This window comes from Schistocerca nitens, chromosome 1 (genome assembly GCF_023898315.1).
Source record: "Schistocerca nitens isolate TAMUIC-IGC-003100 chromosome 1, iqSchNite1.1, whole genome shotgun sequence".
In the NCBI taxonomy this organism is placed as follows: Eukaryota; Metazoa; Arthropoda; class Insecta; order Orthoptera; family Acrididae; genus Schistocerca; species Schistocerca nitens.
Window position 1 is genome coordinate 789,323,404 of NC_064614.1, and position 21,947 is coordinate 789,345,350.

Below are 21,947 nucleotides of genomic sequence, written 5' to 3' on the forward strand. Positions count from 1 at the left end.
AAGAAGAGTGCATTCGTTCCATCCACTCAATATGAGAAGAGACGAAGTTGGTATTTTCTTCGTTCTTTTTGAGGAATTAAGGGGAGATGAGATACGTTTTTAAAATTATTTTCGGATGAGTTTATGAACTTTAGACGATCGACATGCACGAATGAAGAGTTCCATTCAACGCCTTAATACATCCTTCTGAGAATGTATCCAGCCTATACAAATGTTGGCAATTACAATCATGTGCGTGGGAAAGAAAACAACAGCTAAAATTTAAAAAAATATATTATCCTAAACGATGTACATTTTTGTGATCACCTTAAAAAATTAAAACACTGGTTAAAGCATTTCCACAATCAGTAAAAGAGTCAGGTGTGTGCCAACCTATTTGGTGTCTGCATTGTGAATGTATGCCTCTTCGAATGGTTCAAATGACTCTGAGCACTATGGGACTTAACATCTGAGGTCATCAGTCCCCTAGAACTTAGATCTACTTAAACCTAACTAACATAAGAACATCACACACATCCATGCCCGAGGCAGGATTCGAACCTGCGACCATAGCGGTCGTGCGGTTCCAGACTGAAGCACCTAGAACCGCTTGACCACACTGGCCAGCGAATATATGCCTCTACCCACCAAAGATGACTTTGAAAACATTGCTGGAAAATTTGAGCAAAGAGCAAATTTTCCTCAATGCATTGGAGCTGTAGATGGTAAGTACATTCAGATTGTCCATCCATGATCCATGTAACTCAATGTACTACAATTACAAAGGATATTAATCTATAGTGCTGATGGCTGTGGCTGACTCTGATTATAACTTTATCTACGTAGATATCAGCAGTTACGGCAAAGAGACAGGCTGTACTATTTTTAAATAATGTTCTTGTGGAAATCACTGATGGAAAAAAAAAACTAGTAATTCCCGAGGACAGGTGCCTTCGTGGTACAGTAAGTCCAAAGGTACCTTATTTTTTTAAAGCGTTTGGGCTGCATCAACACCTTCTACGACCATACTCTGAGAACCACTTAACAGTTGCTAAAAGTATGTTCAATTGTCGCCTGTCAAGAGCCCGGAGTTACATAGAATGTTCATTCGGGATACCGACTAATAAATGGAGGATTATCCACAGAGCTATAAATTTAAAACCCGATTATGCTCTGGACATTGTCGGGGCATGTGTTGTTTTACACAATACCATTGTTAAAAAAGAAGGCTACAGCCCCTAGGATACTCTGTCCATAACTGGACTTGAAAGTATAACAAAAAGTGAATTTGTACGTGGGGGAATTTCTCCCAATAATGTACGAAAAATGATGAAGCATTATTTTATGACACCTGAGGGATCAGTGAAATGACAATTATCTAAAATTTAATGTGCCACTGATGTAAAAACAATTGTATTTAAGGTAAAAAATAAAGATTTGTACTTACCATAGTCATCTCTGTCTTTGTCACACACCTGTTCAAAGCCTTCATTAAGTTCTTTGCAACCTTTGATCCACGCATTCCTTGTTTGTATTCTGTCCTCATAAGTACCTAAAGTCTTGTCCCACAAAACTGGTCGTTCCTGAACTAATGTTATAAGGATTTCGATATCAATTTCCACCATGACACGGAAGACCAATGTCGAGAACAGACTGAACCACCAACAAAGCAAAACACAACTGGCCAGCACACGGTAGTTGTTCGGTATATGTGTAGCGCTCTACTGTTCTGCATGCCCCACCACCTGTGTTGGTATTTCTGCATGACACCACAATCGGGCTGACGCAGTGTGGGCCACCAGCATCCCACAGCCTTGGCCCGGCTGTTGTTTAGCCGTCCACGTCGTCTGTCGGCCATGTGTTAAATGTCCCACAGGCGCATCACCCTCACAACTGGCGCCGTCTTCCTGGTCCCAGGTAGATGTGAAATAAGCCTTATACAAGACAATGCCAATGGTCTTGCTGCAGTGGTAACACTAGTTCCCGTCAGATCACCGAAGTTCAACATTGTCGGGCTTGGCTAGCACTTGGATGGGTCACCGTCCGGGTCTGCCAAGTGCTGCTGGCAAGCAGGGTGCACTCATCCCTTGAAAGGCCAATTGAGGAACTACTTGATCAAGAAGTAGAGGCACCAGTCACGAAAACTGATAACAGCTGGACGAGTGGTGTGCTGATCACATGCCCCTCCGTATGCGCATCAGGTTACGACTTAGAGCTGAGGATGACATGGTGGACAGTCGGTATCGTTGGCCCTTCATGGCCTGTTCAGACTGAGTTTGTTTTTATATAGGATAATAAAGGACAAAATTTAAATGTTTGGTGTAATACTATAATTTGTCAAATGCAGGAAAGAAAAATTAAATGCTAAAGAGCAAAACTTTTACGAATTTTATGAATGATCCTAACAGTATTTCATTGGTGCACGTACTGAACAGTACTGGAAATGTTTTTGTGGCACACCTGCACTTTTTTGCAAAGAAATTTGGAGGAACATGGATCTGATACGAACTACCCTGGAATCTCAGTCAAATGACAGATACTGTGCAAACCAGACACTGAAATCTGAATCTCTCTGTCATAGTGATTATCAATATGTAATTTGGTCTAACATTTTGAGCTGTTCACTTCAACAGATGATTCTTCACTACTCCATTCATCCAAGCATGAGACTGGAGATATTTGTCTTACTTAACTTGACAATGCAGCACCACTCTTAGCAGTATTTGTCAGTTCTCAGATGCTTATAAAACTAGTTAATTACCTAGATAAATGAAGCCTGTAAGTTGATTTCTGTGTCACTTTGGTAAAAGAGCAAGCTCTGAATGTGAATTATTTATCTGCAGATTAGCACCTTGCTGAACAACTGAAATCATGAATAAAATTATAAAAAAAATCAACCTTTTCGTCTGCAGAAAACAATAAATCAACAAAACTGATATTAAAATAAACACAAAGTTTTCTTGAGTGCAGAAAGTAACTTCATGAACATTGTGATGTGAAAGCTGGAAATAAAATTAATATTGTATATTATGTGTACTACAATAGATCAGTAGAATAAATACTACACATGCACACAAAATCAAATCAGGAACAAAGAAACAATTAAAAAAATTGAAGCCGAAATGGCTTGTAACACCAAGCCTCTTTGGCCTCTTTGTCGATATCAAATACACATTAAAACTAAAGGCATAAATGAAGTTTATTTCCAAGGATGTGAATATCACTAACAATCTTTTCTTTTTGATGGCATAAATATTGTTGAATTTTATGCTTCACTGAGACAGCAAATAGAACATCCACAAAATTTTCGAAGTGCAAGTAAATCACTACAAATACACATATTTATTCAATCAATTTATAAAAACTGTCAAAGCAACAAATAACCAATTCCTTAATGTAACAACAGGTGTGGGTCATAAAGAGAATGAAACATGGCAAACATTTATTGTAAATCAAAGTGTAAACATGGAATACCTACATATAATTCAAATGTACATTATAAAAATACAGTTTCACACTTGAGAGGTTTGATGAACTAGTATACGTTTTCTCCCTTTTGCGTTCATTTCATTATTGTAAATAATACTCCACACTGATGGTTGCCACTTGTATTTTTTACTTAAATATAGTTTTTGCACTGAACAGATCAATGTTTGTTAAACAGTGTGTCAATGGCTGTTAAGACAAATGTAGTATCTGTCAGTCATAATTAGGAATTAAAAACTGAAAAAAAAACCAGCTGTTTTCTTTGCCTGCAATGAATGAAACAACAGAAACTCTTCCCATTAGATACACTGAATGTTTAAGGAGACTTCCCCTCTATTTTCATTTAATGTCCATAGGTGATGTTCCTTTCTGCTCTACTCAGGGACTATATAACACGAACCACTCTTTTTCATTATGTTTTCGGAGTTTTCTTCTTCACTTTCAGCTTGCAATAATTGTGCTGCTCCCATTGATATATCTTGTGCTTCAAGAAAATTTGGGTTATTTCTTGCAATTTCTGCAACATCAAGAGTGACGTTACCACTAGATGTTACTATAGTCAATGGTGGACTATCATCAGTGGGTACATCTGATTCTTCAGTTTCAAGAATATGAGAACTTTCATGAAGAACCTGGAAGGGAAAAGAGGCATCACAACAGAAAAACATTTGATGAATTACAAGACATTGTTGTTTCATTGAATTCTACACTCACATACATATTTTTAGAATAGTTGACAGTGCAATGAAATCGGTGGTTTGTGGACAAAGAGCCCACAAAATAAATTACTTGTATTTCTAGTATCATGCGTTGGTAACATCTCACAATGTCACTGCAAAATGTGGAGGTTTATGCTTGCAGTGTGCCCAAAATATTTGGTAATGCTACATGCGGCCCCTGGGTCATTCCAAATATCAAACATATTAGGACACATGGCAGTCTTGGCTGGATATGGGTTTGGAACACCTTGTGTTACTGAGATTAGGCAGGTCAAGGCTGCCAAGCTTCACATACTTTCATTTTCTGTGGGAACTAATTCATCCTGAATGATACATAGAAACTAAATAATTCATGAATATAACAAAATATTTGTCTATTGGTGGTCAGTCCGTTGCTAGTCAGTCTATAGGTCCCCACTACTAGCTCCACACGCTGCCTCTGAAACTATTGCAGAAAAAAGCCTCACTGAAGAGGACTTAACCTCAAAAGAGGAACACGACAGCAATTGTAAAACTGTACACCAGTGCCCACACAGAACTACGTGCAGGCAGTTAGCTAAAGTATCCAGAAGGTGAGTGTGGAATGCCACAAAGTTAAAGAGGCCAACACTTCAAACCACTCTTCTTCTTCTTTCTCCTGGCCTTATCACGTGTCTTCACAGGGACAAGCATTTTAATCTGAACTTAGCAATGTTACTCATAGAGAGAGGCAGGATGCCCTTACTGTTGCACTCTTCCACCACCACCCTTCCTCCAGGACAGAATTTGCGTATTCCATGTATCTGTCACTAGTGTTATTCCATTTGAAAATGTGAGAATGTGTTCACAGCATTTGCAAATCAAGTAACTGAGGTGGGAAATGGGAAACATTGCAGTATTTACCTAGCTGGATGTGAAAAACCACACTCAGACTGGCCAGCACACCAGCCTTCATCATTAAACCACCAGGCAGATTTGATCTGGGACCGGCATACCTCCCCAAATCCTAGAAGTACCATGCTAACACAAGAGTTGACATTTCAATCAACAACCCCAGGATTTTGCTAATATTCTATACTGTAAAATCTGGACATACTTTGGCAAGTACAAGTTGGCATGACGGTGAAACACTGTGTGTCATGGAAAGCAGGTATCTAGGTTTCACGGAGATTCTGATGGTGGTACAAATCTCTTATGCTGATGGGGTGTATTGCTGTTAAGGTAAACCTATCTCACACATTGTGTTATATTTGCCTCAGATATGTTACTTGTGGTACTGAGATGAATTCTTCAAATTCTTGTCCAACCAATTCTTTGAAGGAAGGCTGTACCATTAGTAGCTATCAACATCCTACTATCCTACTGATGAGTGCTCTGTAAGGTAGCCCTTAATAATGTAACAGAAATAAATCTGAAAGCAACTTTTACACAATGGGAACAGCTGGTTAAGACATGTTTCAATTTGTGAAAAGGCAACATATAATTTAATAAATAAAACTGTACTCATAGAAACATTCATCGCCCAACAACCCATCAGACTCCAAACAGCAAAATTGTTTGGGGAATGTGTCAGGTCCACTAAAACACAAGAGGACATGATAAGAGATAAATGATATAAAAAATAATGAAATTGATATATAAGGAACTGATCTGGTTACCACACCAAATGGACTTGAAAACAAAGTTCCTTAAGGCATAACACATCTAAAAATATCATAGCCTCAGATTTGATGAGCAGATAGTGTGTGTGTACTCAATTTATACAAGGCTTTTGGGTGGTCAGGGTTGGAGCATGGGTGAACAGTATATAGATCTGCAGGGCTTGTCTGAAAATTAGTAACACTTCCCACCATAAAGAGATTAGTGTACCTGTGGGATCTGTCACATACCCAACCTCTACTAAGAGGTGAGGGGGCTGCCTTGGTGACAACTCCACTTGGAACTTCGAGTGTATCGGTTATTGACTGATCCACAATCACTAGTATTTAGTATGGTTGAGTGCCAACTGATGGAAATGGCATTCACAAAATGCTCAAATATGACAAAGCCACTTTGGAACCACAATACCTAGTGGCATTTGGAATGGATCATCAAGTCAACACCATTCTGCATGCTGAAGATGCTCAGAATGATTTTAAAACTAGTAAATTACAAAAGGAAAGTACCCCCCCCTCACCACCACCAAAAAAATATGTTTTCACAGTATTATTATAAACCATCTGAAAGCAGAGTCCGCCCCAGTAGCTGAGTGGTCAGCGTGACGGATTGCCGTCCTCTGGGCCCGGGTTCGATTCCCGGCTGGGTCGGAGATTTTCTCCGCTCAGGGACTGGGTGTTGTGTCGTGTTCATCATCATTTCATCCCCATCCGGCGTGCAGGTCGCCCAATGTGGCGCCGAATGTCATAAGACCTGCGCTATGGCGGCCGGACCTGCCCCGCAAGGGGCCTCCCGGCCAATGACGCCAAACGCATTTCCATTTCCATCTGAAAGCAGAGCAATATATGCCTTTTTTTAAACTAAAGGATCTAAATATGCAGACAACATTCACAGTTATGTAATTTTTCTGAATGTAATTTCAGTACCTGATTGCCAAACGAATTCACTCCCTATGACACTCTGTGATGCCTGATCTTGAGGACAACGGATCAAATGAAAAAACTTCTCCCTTTCCTGACTCCCCAAGTGTACTTTAAGCTACCTGATAAGCGGAGGCCAGGACAGTGGAATCATGGATTTACCTCAGACTTTGTACATTTTTAGCACACAATTAAAGCAACATAATGTACAAGCAATAAAAGGTGCACTACTCTGGGAATTCCGAAAAAATTGCAAGTTTTATGAATCTATTATGTAACTTATGTACCCGTGCATGGATGCGGGATGTTAGAGTTGATGGTGGTCTAGCAGTTAGCACTTGAGCTTCATAAAATGAACTTGTATGAGGCAATGGTTCGACTCTCGCTTAAACCATAATTTTTGTAGTACAAGAGTAAATTTTGTGATATTCAAAAACTTCGCACCTACACTATTTGTTCTTGCTACGTTAGAAACAGCTCACCTCTAAACAGTTAACTGCCAATGGGACTACCCTCTCTGTCTGCAGCTCGAAGTGTCGAGGTGCAAAGTAGTTGGTTGGTAGGTTGGCTTGTGAGGGTTGAAGGGGCCAGACTTCAAAGACCATTGGTCCCTGTAAAGTAGTTCTCGGGACCTTACCCGATTGCATTTGTATAAAGGGATATTACCCATCACGACAGGCATACATTTTCAAGAAAACTCTGTATGTTTCTACATTTACTTGTCGATAATTATAATATATTTATTCTAATAATTACATCTAATTAAAATAGTTGTTGTTGCTGTGGTTTTCAGTTCAAAGACTGGTTTGATGTAACTCTCCAAGTCAGTCTACCCTGTGCAACAAGCTCTTCATCTACAAGTAACTACTACGACCTTCATCCCTATGCACTGAATGTACTTACTATATTCATCTCTTGGTCTCCCTCTATCATTTTACCCCCCCCCCCCACCCCCCACCCCACCCCGTTTCCCTCCAGTATTAAATTGGTGACTCCTTGATGCATCAGAATGTGTCCTACCAACTGATCCCTTCCTTTAGTCAGGTTGTACCACAAATTTCTCTTATCCTCAATTCTATTCAGTACCACCTCATTAGTTACGTGCTCTACCCATTTAATCTTCAGTTTTCTTCTTTAGCACCACATTTTAAAAGCTTCTAATCTCTTCTTGTCTAAACTGTTGATCATCCATGTTTTACTTCCATACATGGCTACACTCCATACAAATACTTCCAGAAAGGACTTCCTGACACTTAAATCTATACTCGACGTTAACAGATTTCTCTTATTCAGAAATGCTTTTCTTGCCATTGACAGTCTACATTTTATAACCTCCCTATTTCAACCATCATAAGTAATTTTGCTACCCAAATAGCAAAAATCATTCACTACTTTAAGTGTCTCCTTTCCTAATCAATTCCCTCAGCATCACCTAATTTAATTTGACTATATTCCATTATCCTTGTTTTACTTTTGTTGATTTTAATCTTATATCTTCCTTTCAAGATACTGTCCATTCCGTTGAACTGCTCTTCCAAGTCCATTGCTGTCTGTGACAGAATTACAATGCCATCAGCAAACCTCAAAGTTTTTATTTCTTCTCCCTGGATTTTAATTCCTACTCCAAATTTTCCTTTCGTTTCCTTTACTGCTTGCTCAATATACAGATTGTATAACATTGGGGACAGGCTACAACCCTGTCTCATTCTCTTCTCAACCACTGCTTCCCTTTCGCACCCCTCAACTCATATAACTGCCATCTGGTTTCTGCACAAATAGCCTTTCACTCCCTGAATTTTAGCCATCACCTTTGGAATTTGAAAGAGAGTATTCCAGTCAACATTGTCAAAAGCTTTCTCCAAGTCTACAAATGCAATAAATGGAGGTTTGCCTTTCCTTAACTTATATTCTATGAGAAGTTGTAGGGGCAGTATTGCCTCAGGTGCACCTATATTTCTCCAGAATCCAAAATGATCTTCCCTGAGGTCAGCTTCTACCAGTTTTTCCATTCAACTGTAAAGGATTTGTGTTAGTATTTTGCAGCCGTGACTTATTAAACTGATAGTTCGCTGATTTTCACACCTTTCAGCACCTACTTTCTTTGGAATTAGACTTCTTATATTCTTCTTGAAGTCTGAGAGTATTTCGCCTGTCTCATACATCTTGCTCACCATGTGGAAGAGTTTTGTCATGGCTGGCTCTCCCAAGGGTATCAGTAGTTCTAATGGAATGTTGTCTACTCCTGGAGCCTTGCTTCGATTTAAGTCTTTCAGTTATCAAAATATTTGCGCAGTATCATATCTCCCTTCTCGCCTTTCTCTACATCCCCATCCATTTCCATAATATTGCCCTCAAGTATTTCTCCCTTATAGACACCGGCTATATATTCCTTCCACCTTTTTCCCTTCCTTGCTTAGGACTGGTTTTCCATCTGAGCTCTTGATATTCAAACAGGTGGTTTTCTTTTCCTGGAGGCAATATTTATCTTACCCCTAGTGATATATGCTTTACATCCCTACATTTGTCCTCTGGCCATTCTTGCTTAGCCATTTTGCTCTTCCTGTCGATCTCATTTTTGAGACGTTTGCATTCCCCCTCGTCTGTTTCATTTGTTGCATTTTTATATTTTCTCCTCTCATCAATTAAATTCGACATCTCTTTGTGTTATCCAAGGATTTCTACTGGCCCTCATCTTTTACATACTTGATCCTCTGCTGCCTTCACTATTTCATCTCTCAGAGCTATCCATTCTTCTTCTACTGTATTCCTTTCCCCTGTTCTTGTCAATTGTTCCCTAATGCTCCCTCTGAAACTCTCTACAACCTCTGGTTCTTTCAATTTATCCAGGTCCCATCTCAAATTCCTACCTTTTTGCACTTTCTTCAGTTTTTGTCTGCAGTTCATAACCAATAATTTGTGGTCAGAATCAACATCTTCCCCTGGAAATGTCTTACAACTTAAAATCTGGTTCCTAAATCTCTGTTTAACCGTTATATAACTAATATGAAACCTTCTGGTGTCTCTAGTTCTCTTCCACATATACAAACTTATACTTAATAATAGGAAATAGTCACATAACATGAAATTCACTAAAACTTTATGCAACTACACGTGTTTTTTTTTTTTTTTTTTTTAATTATGTTACCTCCCAAATATCTTGTAAATTAAATAATTCAAGTGATGAAAAAAATGTAGGTTAAAAATTAAATCTAAGTGGGAATCAAATCATAGTCTCATACATGTCCACTTTACGAAGCCTGAACCCTAACCACTTGACCAACATGAATTCTAATATCCAGCACCAGCGTGCATATAGATCTGTTACATAACAGATGCGTAAAACTTCTCTTGCGATTTTATCGGAATTGCTAGAGTAGTGCACATTAATACTTGCTCATTATGATGTTTTAATGGCCTACTAAATGTGTACACAGTTTGAAGTAAATCTGTGATCCCAACGTCGTGGCCTCCCCTTGTGAGACCATGTATGTAACAATGAAAATAATCAATTTCTGATAATATAATGTAATTGGAGAGAGAAAAAAATCTACTCACGAAGCGGAGGCAGGAGGTACACACACACACACACACACACACACACACACACACACACACACACACACACACACAAACGTTTAAGTCATGCAAGCTTTTGAAGGCAGTGGCTCTTCCTTCCAGCAGAAAAGTTGAGGGGGAAGGAAGAGGGTTGAAGGAAAAGGATTGGACAGTCTAGGAAAAGGGGTAAAGTTGGGGAAGTTACCTGGATGGTATGAGAACGAAAGACTGATTGTTGGGCACTATACCAGACAAGATTTGTAAACCTGAGATCTGAAAGGTGGATGACAGGGTAACTGCAAGACAGAGATTACTGCTGAAACACTGTGCACAAGTTGATAACGTGAAACGCTAAGCGCATTGTATGTAACAGAGGTGGGAGGGGGGACAGTGAAAAATAGACAGGACAGAAAATGAAAAATGTAGAAAACTAAAATGGAGTGAAGAAAGGAGTAGTTACTGTGAAACAATGCTGAGATGGAAGGAATTAACATAAATTAAGGCCAGGTTTGTGGTGAGAACCAAGGACACGTAGCTCTAATTCCCACCTGTGGAGTTCTGAGAAACTGGTGTCTGGGGGAAGAATCCAGATGGCGCATGTGGTGAAACAGGCCCTGAGGTCACGACTGTCATGTTGTAGAGTATGCTTTGCTACAGGATATTGTGTGTTGCCAGTATACACCATCTCCCTATGCCCATTCATCGTAACCGATAACTGGGTGGTAGTCATGCCGGATAAAATGCCTAACAGTGTTTACGAGGGGGCGCTGAAAAGTTTCCACCCCGAGATAGTTACCATAATGTCTCACATAAACACCAACTAATTTTATGGTGACCCTATGTGGTAATGCAAGTCAAATTTCGTGGTTCCAGTTTTGTTAGTTTTGCCACTAGGATGCGTTATATACCTCAGTATAAGCAAAATGGCATATATCGAGAGAATCAAGAAAAGTGCTGTGATTGAATATCTTCATTTGAAGCGAATGACACCCAATGAAATTGCAGAGGACATGCAGAATACAGTGCTCTGTCTTAACAGTGAAAAACTGGCTGTCCGACTACAAATGTGGAAGAATGAGTATGGAAGATGCGCCAATGAATGGAAGGCGTGTCACCATTGCCCCTGATCAGAAAGTAACTGCAATTCATGACACGATTTTGCAGGATTGTTGAACAACATTGCAGTACATTGAAACCACATTTGGAATCTCCCATGGGCGTGCTCATGATATTCTTGTAGACATTTTGGAAATGCAGAAAGTTTCATCTCGGTGGGTCCTAGAATCATCCGCCAATTTGAAGTGGATGAAGATGACTTTCCTGCAAGGTATGTGATAATGGACGAAACATGGGTTCACCACTTTGATCCTGAGACAAAATGACAGTCACAACAATGAGAACATCCTTCATCCCCTACCCAAAAAAAATTCTGGGTGCAAAAATCAGCCGGTAAGGTGATGGCATCAGTCTTCTGGGATGCAGAAGGGGTAATTATGGTGGATTACTTGCAAATGTACCATACTATTGCACCCTACTGCACTGTTTGCGAGAAGAAAGAAACAAAATAAGCCACAAAAAATTGGTGCATGGAGTTCTTTTGCATCAGGACAATGCACCGGCACACAAAGCCTTCACAACACTTGAAACTCTGCGTGACTTCGGGTTCGAACTGTTACGTCATCTGCCATATTCTCCGGATTTGGCTCCATCAGACTTTCTTCTTCTCCTAAACCTAAAAAAAGATCACAAAGGATGACAATTTGCAGTGACTGGTGCTGTGAACACTTGGTTGCACTTGAAATCAAAGACCTTTTATTTGAAAGGTTTGAAGAAGTTATCTGAGCGTGCCCGCAAGTGTATTAGTGTACACAGGTGTCATATTGAAAAATAAATTGGTATTACGAAATTTCTATCATTCTTTACTTGTTAGGCTAGACATTTTACGATCCCTCCCTCATACAAAGAGCGGGTTTACAACGTGTTTCATTTCACAGGTGACTCTTCCTTTGATAGTATATGTTTTGTCAGTTACAGGGCTGATATAGTTGGTGGTAGGAGGGTACTTAGGGTAAGTCTTGCAGCGGGGGTGGTCACAGGGGTAGGAGCTGTAGGGTATGGAGATGGATGGAGAAGGAGCATAGGGTCTGACAAGGATATTACGGAGATTCGGATGGCACAGAAAGTTATTTTAGATGTGGTGGGCAAATCATCAGACAGAATGGATCTCATTTCAAGGCATCATTTCAGGAACTCATGGCCTTGTCGAAGTACCTGATTAATACATTCAAGACCAGGATAATACTGAGTGGCAAGTGGTGTCCTCTGAAGTTGTTATTTGGAGGGATCACAGTACCAGGATTGGATGTGATGACCCAGGAAATCTGTTTTTGAACTAGGTTGGTGGGGTAATTACGACCAGTGATGGCTGAGGTGAGAATGTTGGTGTATTGCTGTAAAGATTCTTCACCGGAACAAACATATTTGCCTCAAATTCCAAGGCTGCATGGGAGGGAACATTTGAAATGGAAAGGATGGCAACTGTCAAAATGTAAGTACTGTGTTTTGTTAACAGGTTTAATGTGGACAGAAGTGAGGATGAGATCAACATCAAGGAAAGTGGCACGGGATTCAGAAGAGGACCATGTGACATTTAATTGGGAGAAGGTATTGAGAGATTCTAGAAATTTGAACAGGCCAGCCTAGCCATAAGTCCATATGGCAAAGATCTCATCATTGTATCTAAATCAAAACAGGGGCTGAAGGGTTATGGATCCCAGGAAAGCTGCTACAAACAACCCACGAAAACGTTGGCTTAGGAAGGAGCCAACCTGGTTCCCAGGGCCGTACCCTTGATCTCTTTGTATGTCTGCCCCTCAAAGGCGAAGTAACTGTTGGTAAGTATAAAGTTTATTATGGTGAGCAGTAAGGATGTCATAGGTTTGGAATCAGGGAGGTGCTGACTGAAGAAACGTTCAGCAGCAGACAGACAATGTACGTGCGGGATATTGGTGTAGAGGGAGGTGGCATCAATGTGACAAGCAATGTGTGTGGTGGGAGTGGGACGGGCACGTAGTTCAGATGACCTAGGAAATGTTTGGTATATTTAATATAGGAGGGAAGTCTTTGCACTATGGATTGCAGGTGAGTACTTTGAAGCCAGAAACTGTAGGATGGCCAGGATTATTGGGCTTGTGGATCTTCACTAACATACTCCTGTTGAGCAAGTACCTACTCCTGTTAATCAAATACCACACTGATAGATCCTTTTCCCACTGGGAGGATCATGATGGAATCGTCAGTTTGTAGGGATCTGAGGAAGGGTAGTGAAGCAATACTGGCTTTGAGGAATTCTTGCGGGGCTTGTAAGGGATGATTTTGAGGTAGTGGCAGTGGATCAAGTTGGGATCGTGGTCAGAACTGTTCAAGGTAGGGTTCAATGTCAGGTTTGCTGTTGGAAAGGTTTTAAGATTGGGTAGCAAAGTGATATTTCCAGTTGACATTATGTGTAAAGGAAAATAGGTCCTTCATCAAAGCAGCATGATGTTTTACCTTCTTCCTAAGAGCCACAAACTCAATCATCCTGACCGTCCTCTAATTGCTCGCTTCAAAGCACTCACCGAATGTATATCTGCCTTAGGTGATGAATGCGCAATGCCTGCAACCAATTATACAAACACTCTTCTCTTGTATTAAAGATACCAACCATTTCCTTGACCATTTGAAATCCGTGCCCATCCCACTCCCACCATATACCTTGCTTGTCACCACTGATGCCATCTCCCTCTATATCAACATACCACACATACATGGTCTGTCTGCTGCTGAACATTTCCTCAGTCAGCAACCACCTGATTCCAAACCTATGACATCCTTCTTGCTCACCTTAATCAACTTTATACTTACCAACAATTACTTCACCTTTGAGGGGTAGACACACAAACAGGTCAGGGGTACAGCCATGGGAACTAGGATGGCTCCTTCCTATGCTGACCTTTTCAGGGGTTGCTTGTAGGGGCTTTCCCGGGATCCATAAGTCTTCATACTCTGGTTTGCTTTAGATACGTTGATGACATCTTTGCCATATGGATTAATGGTGAGGCTAACCTGTTAAAATTCCTGGAATATCTTAATATCTTCTCCCAAATAAATTGCACATGGTCCTGTTCTGAATCCCATGCCACTTTCTTTGATGTTGATCTCATCCTGACTGTAGATCAGCTACACACTTTTGACCACATTAAACCTACTAACAAACAACAGTACTTACATTTTAACAGTTGCCATCCTTTCCGTGTCACTGGTCATAATTACCCAACCTGCCTAGTTCAGAAGTAGATTTCCCAAGCCATCACATCCAATCCTGTTACTGCTGATTCCTCTAAAAAAGAATTTTGGAGCACAACACTTGCCACTCAATATTATCCTTGTCTGGAATGTATTAATCAGCTACTATAACAAGGCCACAACTTCCTAAATTCATGCCTTGAAATGAAATCCATTCTGTCTTAGATTTTGTCCACCATATCTAGAACAGATTTTTGTTTCACTCCCGAACTCTGTAGTATACTTGTCAGACCCTATGCTCTTTCCACACCCATCTCCTGACCCTATTGCTTTTGACCCTGTGAATGTCCCCACTGCAAGACTTGCCCTATACACCCTCCTACCGCCACCTATACCAGCCCTGTGACTGGCAAAACATATACGTATACACTATTCAGCATTTTACATTGGCATGACTATCACCCAGTTATCAGTCAGGATGAATGGTTGTATGCAGAGGGTGTAGACAGACAACACACAATATCCTGTTGCGAAGCATGCTGTACAATATGACAGTCATGACCTCAGTGCCTGTTTTACCACACACACCTTCTGGATTCTTCCCTCAGACGCCAGTTTCAAAGAACTCTGCAGGTAGGAACTAGTGCTACAACATGTCATTGGTTCTCGCCACCCACCCAGCCTTAATTTACATTAATTCCTTCCGTCTCAGCATTGTTTCACAGTAATTGCTCCTTACTTCTTTCCATTTTAGTTTTCAACATCTTTAATTTTCTGACCTGTTTATTTCTGCTGTCCCCCCTCCCACATCTGTTACTTACAATGCACTTGGCTTTTCACATTATTAATTAGTGCATGATGTTTCGGCAGTAATCTCTGTCTTACAATTACCCTGTCTTCCACCTTTCAGCTCCCAGGTTTACAAATCTTGTCCGGTGTAGTCCCCAACAATCAGTCTTTCCTTCTCATACCATCCATGTGACTTTTACAAACTGTACCCCTTCTCCTAAACCTCTCCAGTCCTTTTCGTTCACCTCTCTTCCTTCCCCTTGAACTCTTCAGCCAGAAGAAGGAGCCACTGGTTCCAAAAGCTTGCGTAAGTTAAAACTTGTATGTGTGTGTGTGTGACCATTTAGTGAGTGGATTTTTTTTATCTATCCAGTTACTTTATGAGATCGTACATGTAACACACAAAAATTCTAACTCATTCATGATTCTCTTCTTTGGCTGCATCTGTCCAGGAGAGTATATTCTGCTGTGTGACCTCGCTATTGAGGCGAAAGACCATGCATCACTGGGAGGAGGGGTGGCTGGGAATGGATGACAAGCTGTGGTTACATAGTCAACTGTGAAGCTATGGCATAACACTTTTCAGCCACAGAGGCAAAATGAAGTCCTTAATCTGCCTTTGGATTGGACAGTCCTCCAGACAGACGAAATCCTACTTCACTGAGAGGACCAACCAGTGGATGATGTTTGTGGCATATGATTATCAAGTATGGTGTATCTGCAAGAGTGCATCTTTTCTACAAATATGAGGTTGGTCCATAATTTGCTTAATATCAGGCGATGGCACAGATGTGAAACACCTAATAAATTTTTGTCCCATCTTCCTAACTTTTTATAAAGAGCATTGTGAAGGCTCACTTGCATAGTCATCCAGCTGGTTTTGCTGAACTAACTGGTGAAATATTTAATACTGCTGTAAAAGCACTAAACTCTATCTTAGCTTTTAGAACTATTAATCCTTTTCTTGGAAAGGAGACCAGGAAAGGTTGGGGAAGGTTAAAAATGAAGGGCCAGTCCTTAGAATGAAATATTTATTACTAGCTTAATTACAAACAAGACCAACTCCATTGTGTTGGTTGTTCAGGAGAGGGGAAAAGCTGCCTTACATATATTTGACACAAATACTATGTTGAACTATTTTCTAAAGATCTGTAGCTAATTCAGAATCATATTTGTGTAACAATTCCAATGTTGTTCTCTACAGTACAGTAGAAAATTTCTATTGAAATATGGATTTGGTCATGTTTGAACCTAATATGTGGAGTTGGCTGTATTTGTGATGGAAATTGTAGACTGTTTAATGCATTGTGGACACAGTATTTTCATTACCAGTGTAGGCAATAAAGAAAATTTTCAGCTTCAATCAAGAAGTAACTAACACTGTATTAATAAACTGAAATTTGAGAAGGTGAACATTTTATACACTATACAAACATTTATAATTTAATGAGCCACAAAACCATGTCAACAGTTTCAAAGTCATTAGCAGGGTTTACCTGCAGTCAATCACAATTTTCTGCACCTGCAAGTATATTTGGTTTGGTATCATTTTATCGTATGTTTTAGAAACCACTTGTTTTTCAGTTTCAACCAAGTTATCTTTATAATGTTTTTCAAATAACAATATTATGAAAAGAATAGATTGAACTTCCCATTGTTTGATGTTTTTCAAGCAGATACTTTTACATCCTGAATCTTTGAAGGATTTACTTTTATTTCACGTAAAAGCACAGAACAATATACAAGGCAGACCAGAACTCCGACAAACTTTTAGAGATGGTGATATAGAACAAAACAAGGAAAAAATGCCTAGTAAACATGAGCTCTAAAATAAATACCTGAAGAGCTATGAGCACTTGTTCATCTTTGCTATTGTGAGGCAAATATCTTCTACTGAAAGCTCTCTGCTTTCCATACTTTGAGAGGTGGTAGTATGGACCAAAACAATAAAAAAAGTCCAGTAAACAAGAACTCCAAAGAGCTTAAGATCTATGAGCAATTCTTCATCTTCACGAAGGCAAAGCAAGTCTCTTTTGCTGAACAAGTGCTCATAGCTCTTAAAGGTATGCCTTTTAGAGCCCATGTTTATTACAAACTTTCTTCTTGCCTTGGACCATACTAACAACTCTGGAAGTTTGTCAGTGACATTTTGGTTCATTCTTTATGTCTTTTGCACGTTTGCTTTTCTTCACTATGAACAATGACTGTGCAGTCTCAAATTTGTATGTATATAAATACAGTAAAACTTGCTCAAAACGGAATCACCTGGGACTAAAATAATTTTCCAAATTGGACAAGTTTCTGGATTGCACAAAACTCACTGGGCTATGTAAAACTTGTCAGGTATCATGCACAAACATACAGTAAAAATTTTTAATTACTCATATACTGTATTTATGTACCTTCACTCCCATGTTTATTTGCTTTACATTTCACTTTTTTTGACACGTATCAAGGAGGGAAACTTGTTTTAATTCCCTGTTCAAATTTTTTATTTTTTTTAAAGGCAATTTTTTTGCACCATACAGTAGTTCCAACAAGTTGGGAGAATTTGTGTGTGCTGCAAATTGCATAATATTGTTTATGCATGCAATAGTTTCTTCAGACTTTTTAATTTTTCTAAGGACATCATTCTCCTCCTTTTCTTCTTCCCTTGTTTTTTCTTCATCATCCTCTGTGTTGCAGATTTCTATTAAGTTGCTGAAGTGAAAGTGGAGTGGGCTGACATAAAATCATCACTTTGAATGAGATCATCTGCACTACATGAAATGTTTCACTTTTTCATTACTTCAGCAATTGCTGTTGCATTTTCTTGAACTTTGATGGCCATAGAAGCGTCTTGTTCTCGACTCCCAAACCCTGCTTTTTTGAAGCACTTAGTGACAATTTTGGGTTTTATTTCCTTTACTGCTATGCCAGTCCAACCATGCCAACCCAATTTACTGCATCCAGGACAGCAACTGACCATGCAACAGCAAACACATCTTTGGCTTCTTGAACACTAAGAATAAGAAATTGCATCAGTAATCATCTATAATGACATTTGAATGTGTAAATAACCCCCTGGTCCATGGGTTGTGTAAGCCAATTTCACGTTTGATAATGTTACTTTCGGGTGGCAGGTAGCATTGTCTAGGAATAAGAGAACTTGGCGAATTCCTTTTGTTCATTTTGGCATTGAAAGAGCTCAGTCATTCTTCCATAAGACCACTCACCATCCACGCCATGTGACTGGAAGCTTACTGATGTCTATGTTTTTCTGCCTTTCCAATCACCAGTGGCTTTTTCATTCCACCTAACATGTTTCCGCACCGCAGTACAATGAGTCTTTCCTTGGACATTTTTCTGCCAGTGCACTTTTCACCTCAAATTGCTCACGATTTTGAAGGCAGTGTGTGATAGAACAGTCCCATTTCATTGGCACTGAACATGTCTTTCAGGTCGTAATTCACAATTAAGTTGGACAGTATTGTCTTCCATTCTGTTGCTACACTTTCCTACACATCCTTAGCTTCTCGACACACTTCATTCCATACACTGTTGTGCCTAGCTCTGAAACTATCCAGTCATCCTGTGGATGCCTTAAACTCTGTAATTCCAAGCTCTTTAGAGTCCAGATAAAGGTAAGTTGTGCACTTACGAACCTTTCTCACACTATTTCGTTAATTTCTTCATTTCCGGTCTTCTTCGCCTTTCTTTATATCGGTCCATTCCCTTTCATCCATTCCATTCATCCCAAATCTTATCCTTCTTTCTTAAAGTCTCCTAAATTTGTGTTGTACCGCATTTGAAACACAACATAATTTCGCGCACAGAGTTTGTCTTTCTCATTTATCTTGATTAAATTAATCTTATCATTAAGTGTTAACGACACATACAATTTGTTCGACATGATGTTACTGCATCTCTTAAAGTGCTACTAGTCACCGGAAAATAGAAGTGCTACTAGTCACCAGAAACTGGCAGAAAATAATGACCTTGACGGGTAAAACCATTGTTTAACAGAACAATAACCTCCTCTTCCACTGTGCACATTGCAGAAGAGTGTTGGTAGATGTGCAACAATGTTCCTGTATGTGCTGGCATGCATCAATAATGAGGAAAACGATAAAGCCAATCAACAGAGGACTGACGAATGAACCGTTCCCTCTGATGGAGACATTAATGTGGATGACCTCATTGGTGCTGTTCAAGAGATGCAGGCTAAATTTTTATAATGTAATCTTTCTCTCATCATAATCATCACCTTCAACCACCTCAACACAAACATGCACTACACAATACATGCATTACCTACACAAAACAAGTAGTCACGACACCTGATATGCACATGACTCAAGTAATTATGAGCTACATGTCAAGATACATAAGGACTGTAATGATTTTCATGCAGCTAAATGTTACCTTCAAGACAATGAATTATGTTAATAGGCAATGGACAATTTGTCTATAAACACTGGTTGAGAAATCATTATTCCCTCTGCGAAGTTCCAAATTGTTTTTATGTACAATGAAACAATGAGATGTCATGGTACATAACTTTTATCAAGTAATAAAACATAACAGATACTGCTTAAAAGTTTAATCTCTCTCTCTCTCTCTCTCTCTCTCTCTCTCTCTCTGTGTGTGTGTGTGTGTGTGTGTGTGTGTGTGTGAGTGAGTGAGAGAGAGAGATACGGAAGAAATTAAAGACATTTGTCATGATAACTCTCCATGGATCATGGAATCTGTTGGGACCAGTCAACAAATGCAATGTTATCTGGTACTAACAAATTAAAAGAAAAAACTCTTCCATCACACTTTCCAGTCAATGTTAATAAAATTGGTGAAAAGAGTCACTGGTAAAGGGCAATTAGATTGATCATAGGTGATGGTTCAGTAGTGCCTGGTTGAGTCTTGTCTATAGCATTTTAAATTTCAAGGAGAAGGCATGAACACAGTTTTGCAGTCATCTTGCAATAGCATACAGCATGATGAACATGCTTGTCTTTCAAGGTTAATGGTGGGTAGACATTGATCTAATATCTTGTTAAATTGTAAACATTTTATTACTTGTTCTTTCCGAAATGAACAATATAGTGAAGGGATTATCATTGCCAAGGTGGACAAGATGCTAACGCTGACCACAACAGCTTAAATTTTTAAGACCACTAGCCCTGCAGATTCAAGACAATGAATTATGTTAATAGGCAATGGACAATTTGTCTATAAACACTGGTTGAGAAATCATTATTCCCTCTGCGAAGTTCCAAATCCAAAATAGATTGAAAAAACATAGGCCTATGATCTGTGAAAAGAAATTATCCAGACAGTTAAGGAAGCTGAAAATTTAATAGTGATGGGAAACTGGGATTCAGTAGTAGGTAGTAAGAAAAGGAAGAGAAGGAAAAATAATAGGAGAACAAGGACTGGTGAAAAAGAATGAAAGTGAAACCACCTGTAAGAATTTTGTGCAGAATATAATTTTTTCATTGCAAACAGCTTGAAAATCATGAAAGAAGGTTGTGTGTGGAAATGACCTGGAGACACTGAAAAGTTTCAAATTGATGATATAAGGATAAGACACAGATTTTGGAACAAAACTGTAAACTGCAAGACATTTCCAGGGACACACAATTAATTGATTATGAACTGTAGATTAAAACTGAAGGAACTGAAAAAAGTTAGGAAATTAAGGAGATGGGACCAGGGCAAGTTCAAAGAACCAGAGGTGGCTGAGAACTTTAAAGTGAATGCAGGCAATGCCTGACAGAAACAGGAGAACGAAATACCACAGAAGACAAACAAGTACCTTTGAGAGATGAAGTAATGACGGCAGCGGAGCATCAAATAGACATTAAGTCAATGCCATGTAGAAATATTTAGATAATACCTGATATATTAAGCTGATGAAAGGGGAAATTAACAAATGCAAGAAATGAGGGAAGCAAAAGGGAATACAGATGTTTAGAAATTGAGATTGACAGACTGTGCAAAATGGCTAAGTAGGAATAGCTACAGGACGAATACTACAAGACTATAGATGCTTGCATAACTAGGTGAAAGACAAATTATGAATAAATAGATTAGATTAGATTTGCTTTCATTCCAATTGATCCGTAGTGAGGAGGTCCTCCAGGATGTAGAACATGTCAGAAAAACAATAATACATTGCAAATATTTATAACTAAAACAAATAAGTTAAGGTACCTTCCAAAGGTCCCAAGTGGAATGCTTGTCTTTTTTTCCCCATAGAGATCTTTGACAAAAAAGAAGCAGCTGTGGGAATATCAGGAGTTCAAAAGGCAAATCAGTATTGACCAAAGAATGTAAAGTTGAAAGGTAAGCAGAACATATAGATGAGCTAGAGGAGGATTATGCCAAACGTTTTTAGCAGAAACTCAGAAAAAATTATTTACAATATATATCTGTTACAACTTTTTGAAGTACACTCCATGAACTCCTGTAAGTTTTTCCATCCTTTGAAGCCACTTCAAAAATGTTTCAGTCCAAGCTTCTTTAGGGAAGACACTTGCTCTTGCTGTATGTCTTGAAAGGAGGATATAAGATGAACACCAACAAAAGTAAAACAAGGGTAATG

The 21,947-nt window shown here is 39.3% G+C and overlaps 1 protein-coding gene across 1 annotated transcript in view; it reads right to left on the reverse strand.

Annotated features, from left to right (window-relative positions):
• Window positions 1-3,243: 3,243 nt before the first annotated feature.
• LOC126262144 (protein BANP-like) overlaps window positions 3,244-21,947 on the reverse strand; it is a 215,570-nt gene continuing 196,866 nt past the window's right edge. Inside the window, exon 8 of the mRNA XM_049958597.1 lies at window positions 3,244-4,097. Coding sequence (XP_049814554.1) covers window positions 3,840-4,097 — 258 coding nt within the window. The 3' untranslated portion in view covers window positions 3,244-3,839. The remainder of the gene's footprint in view (window positions 4,098-21,947) is intronic.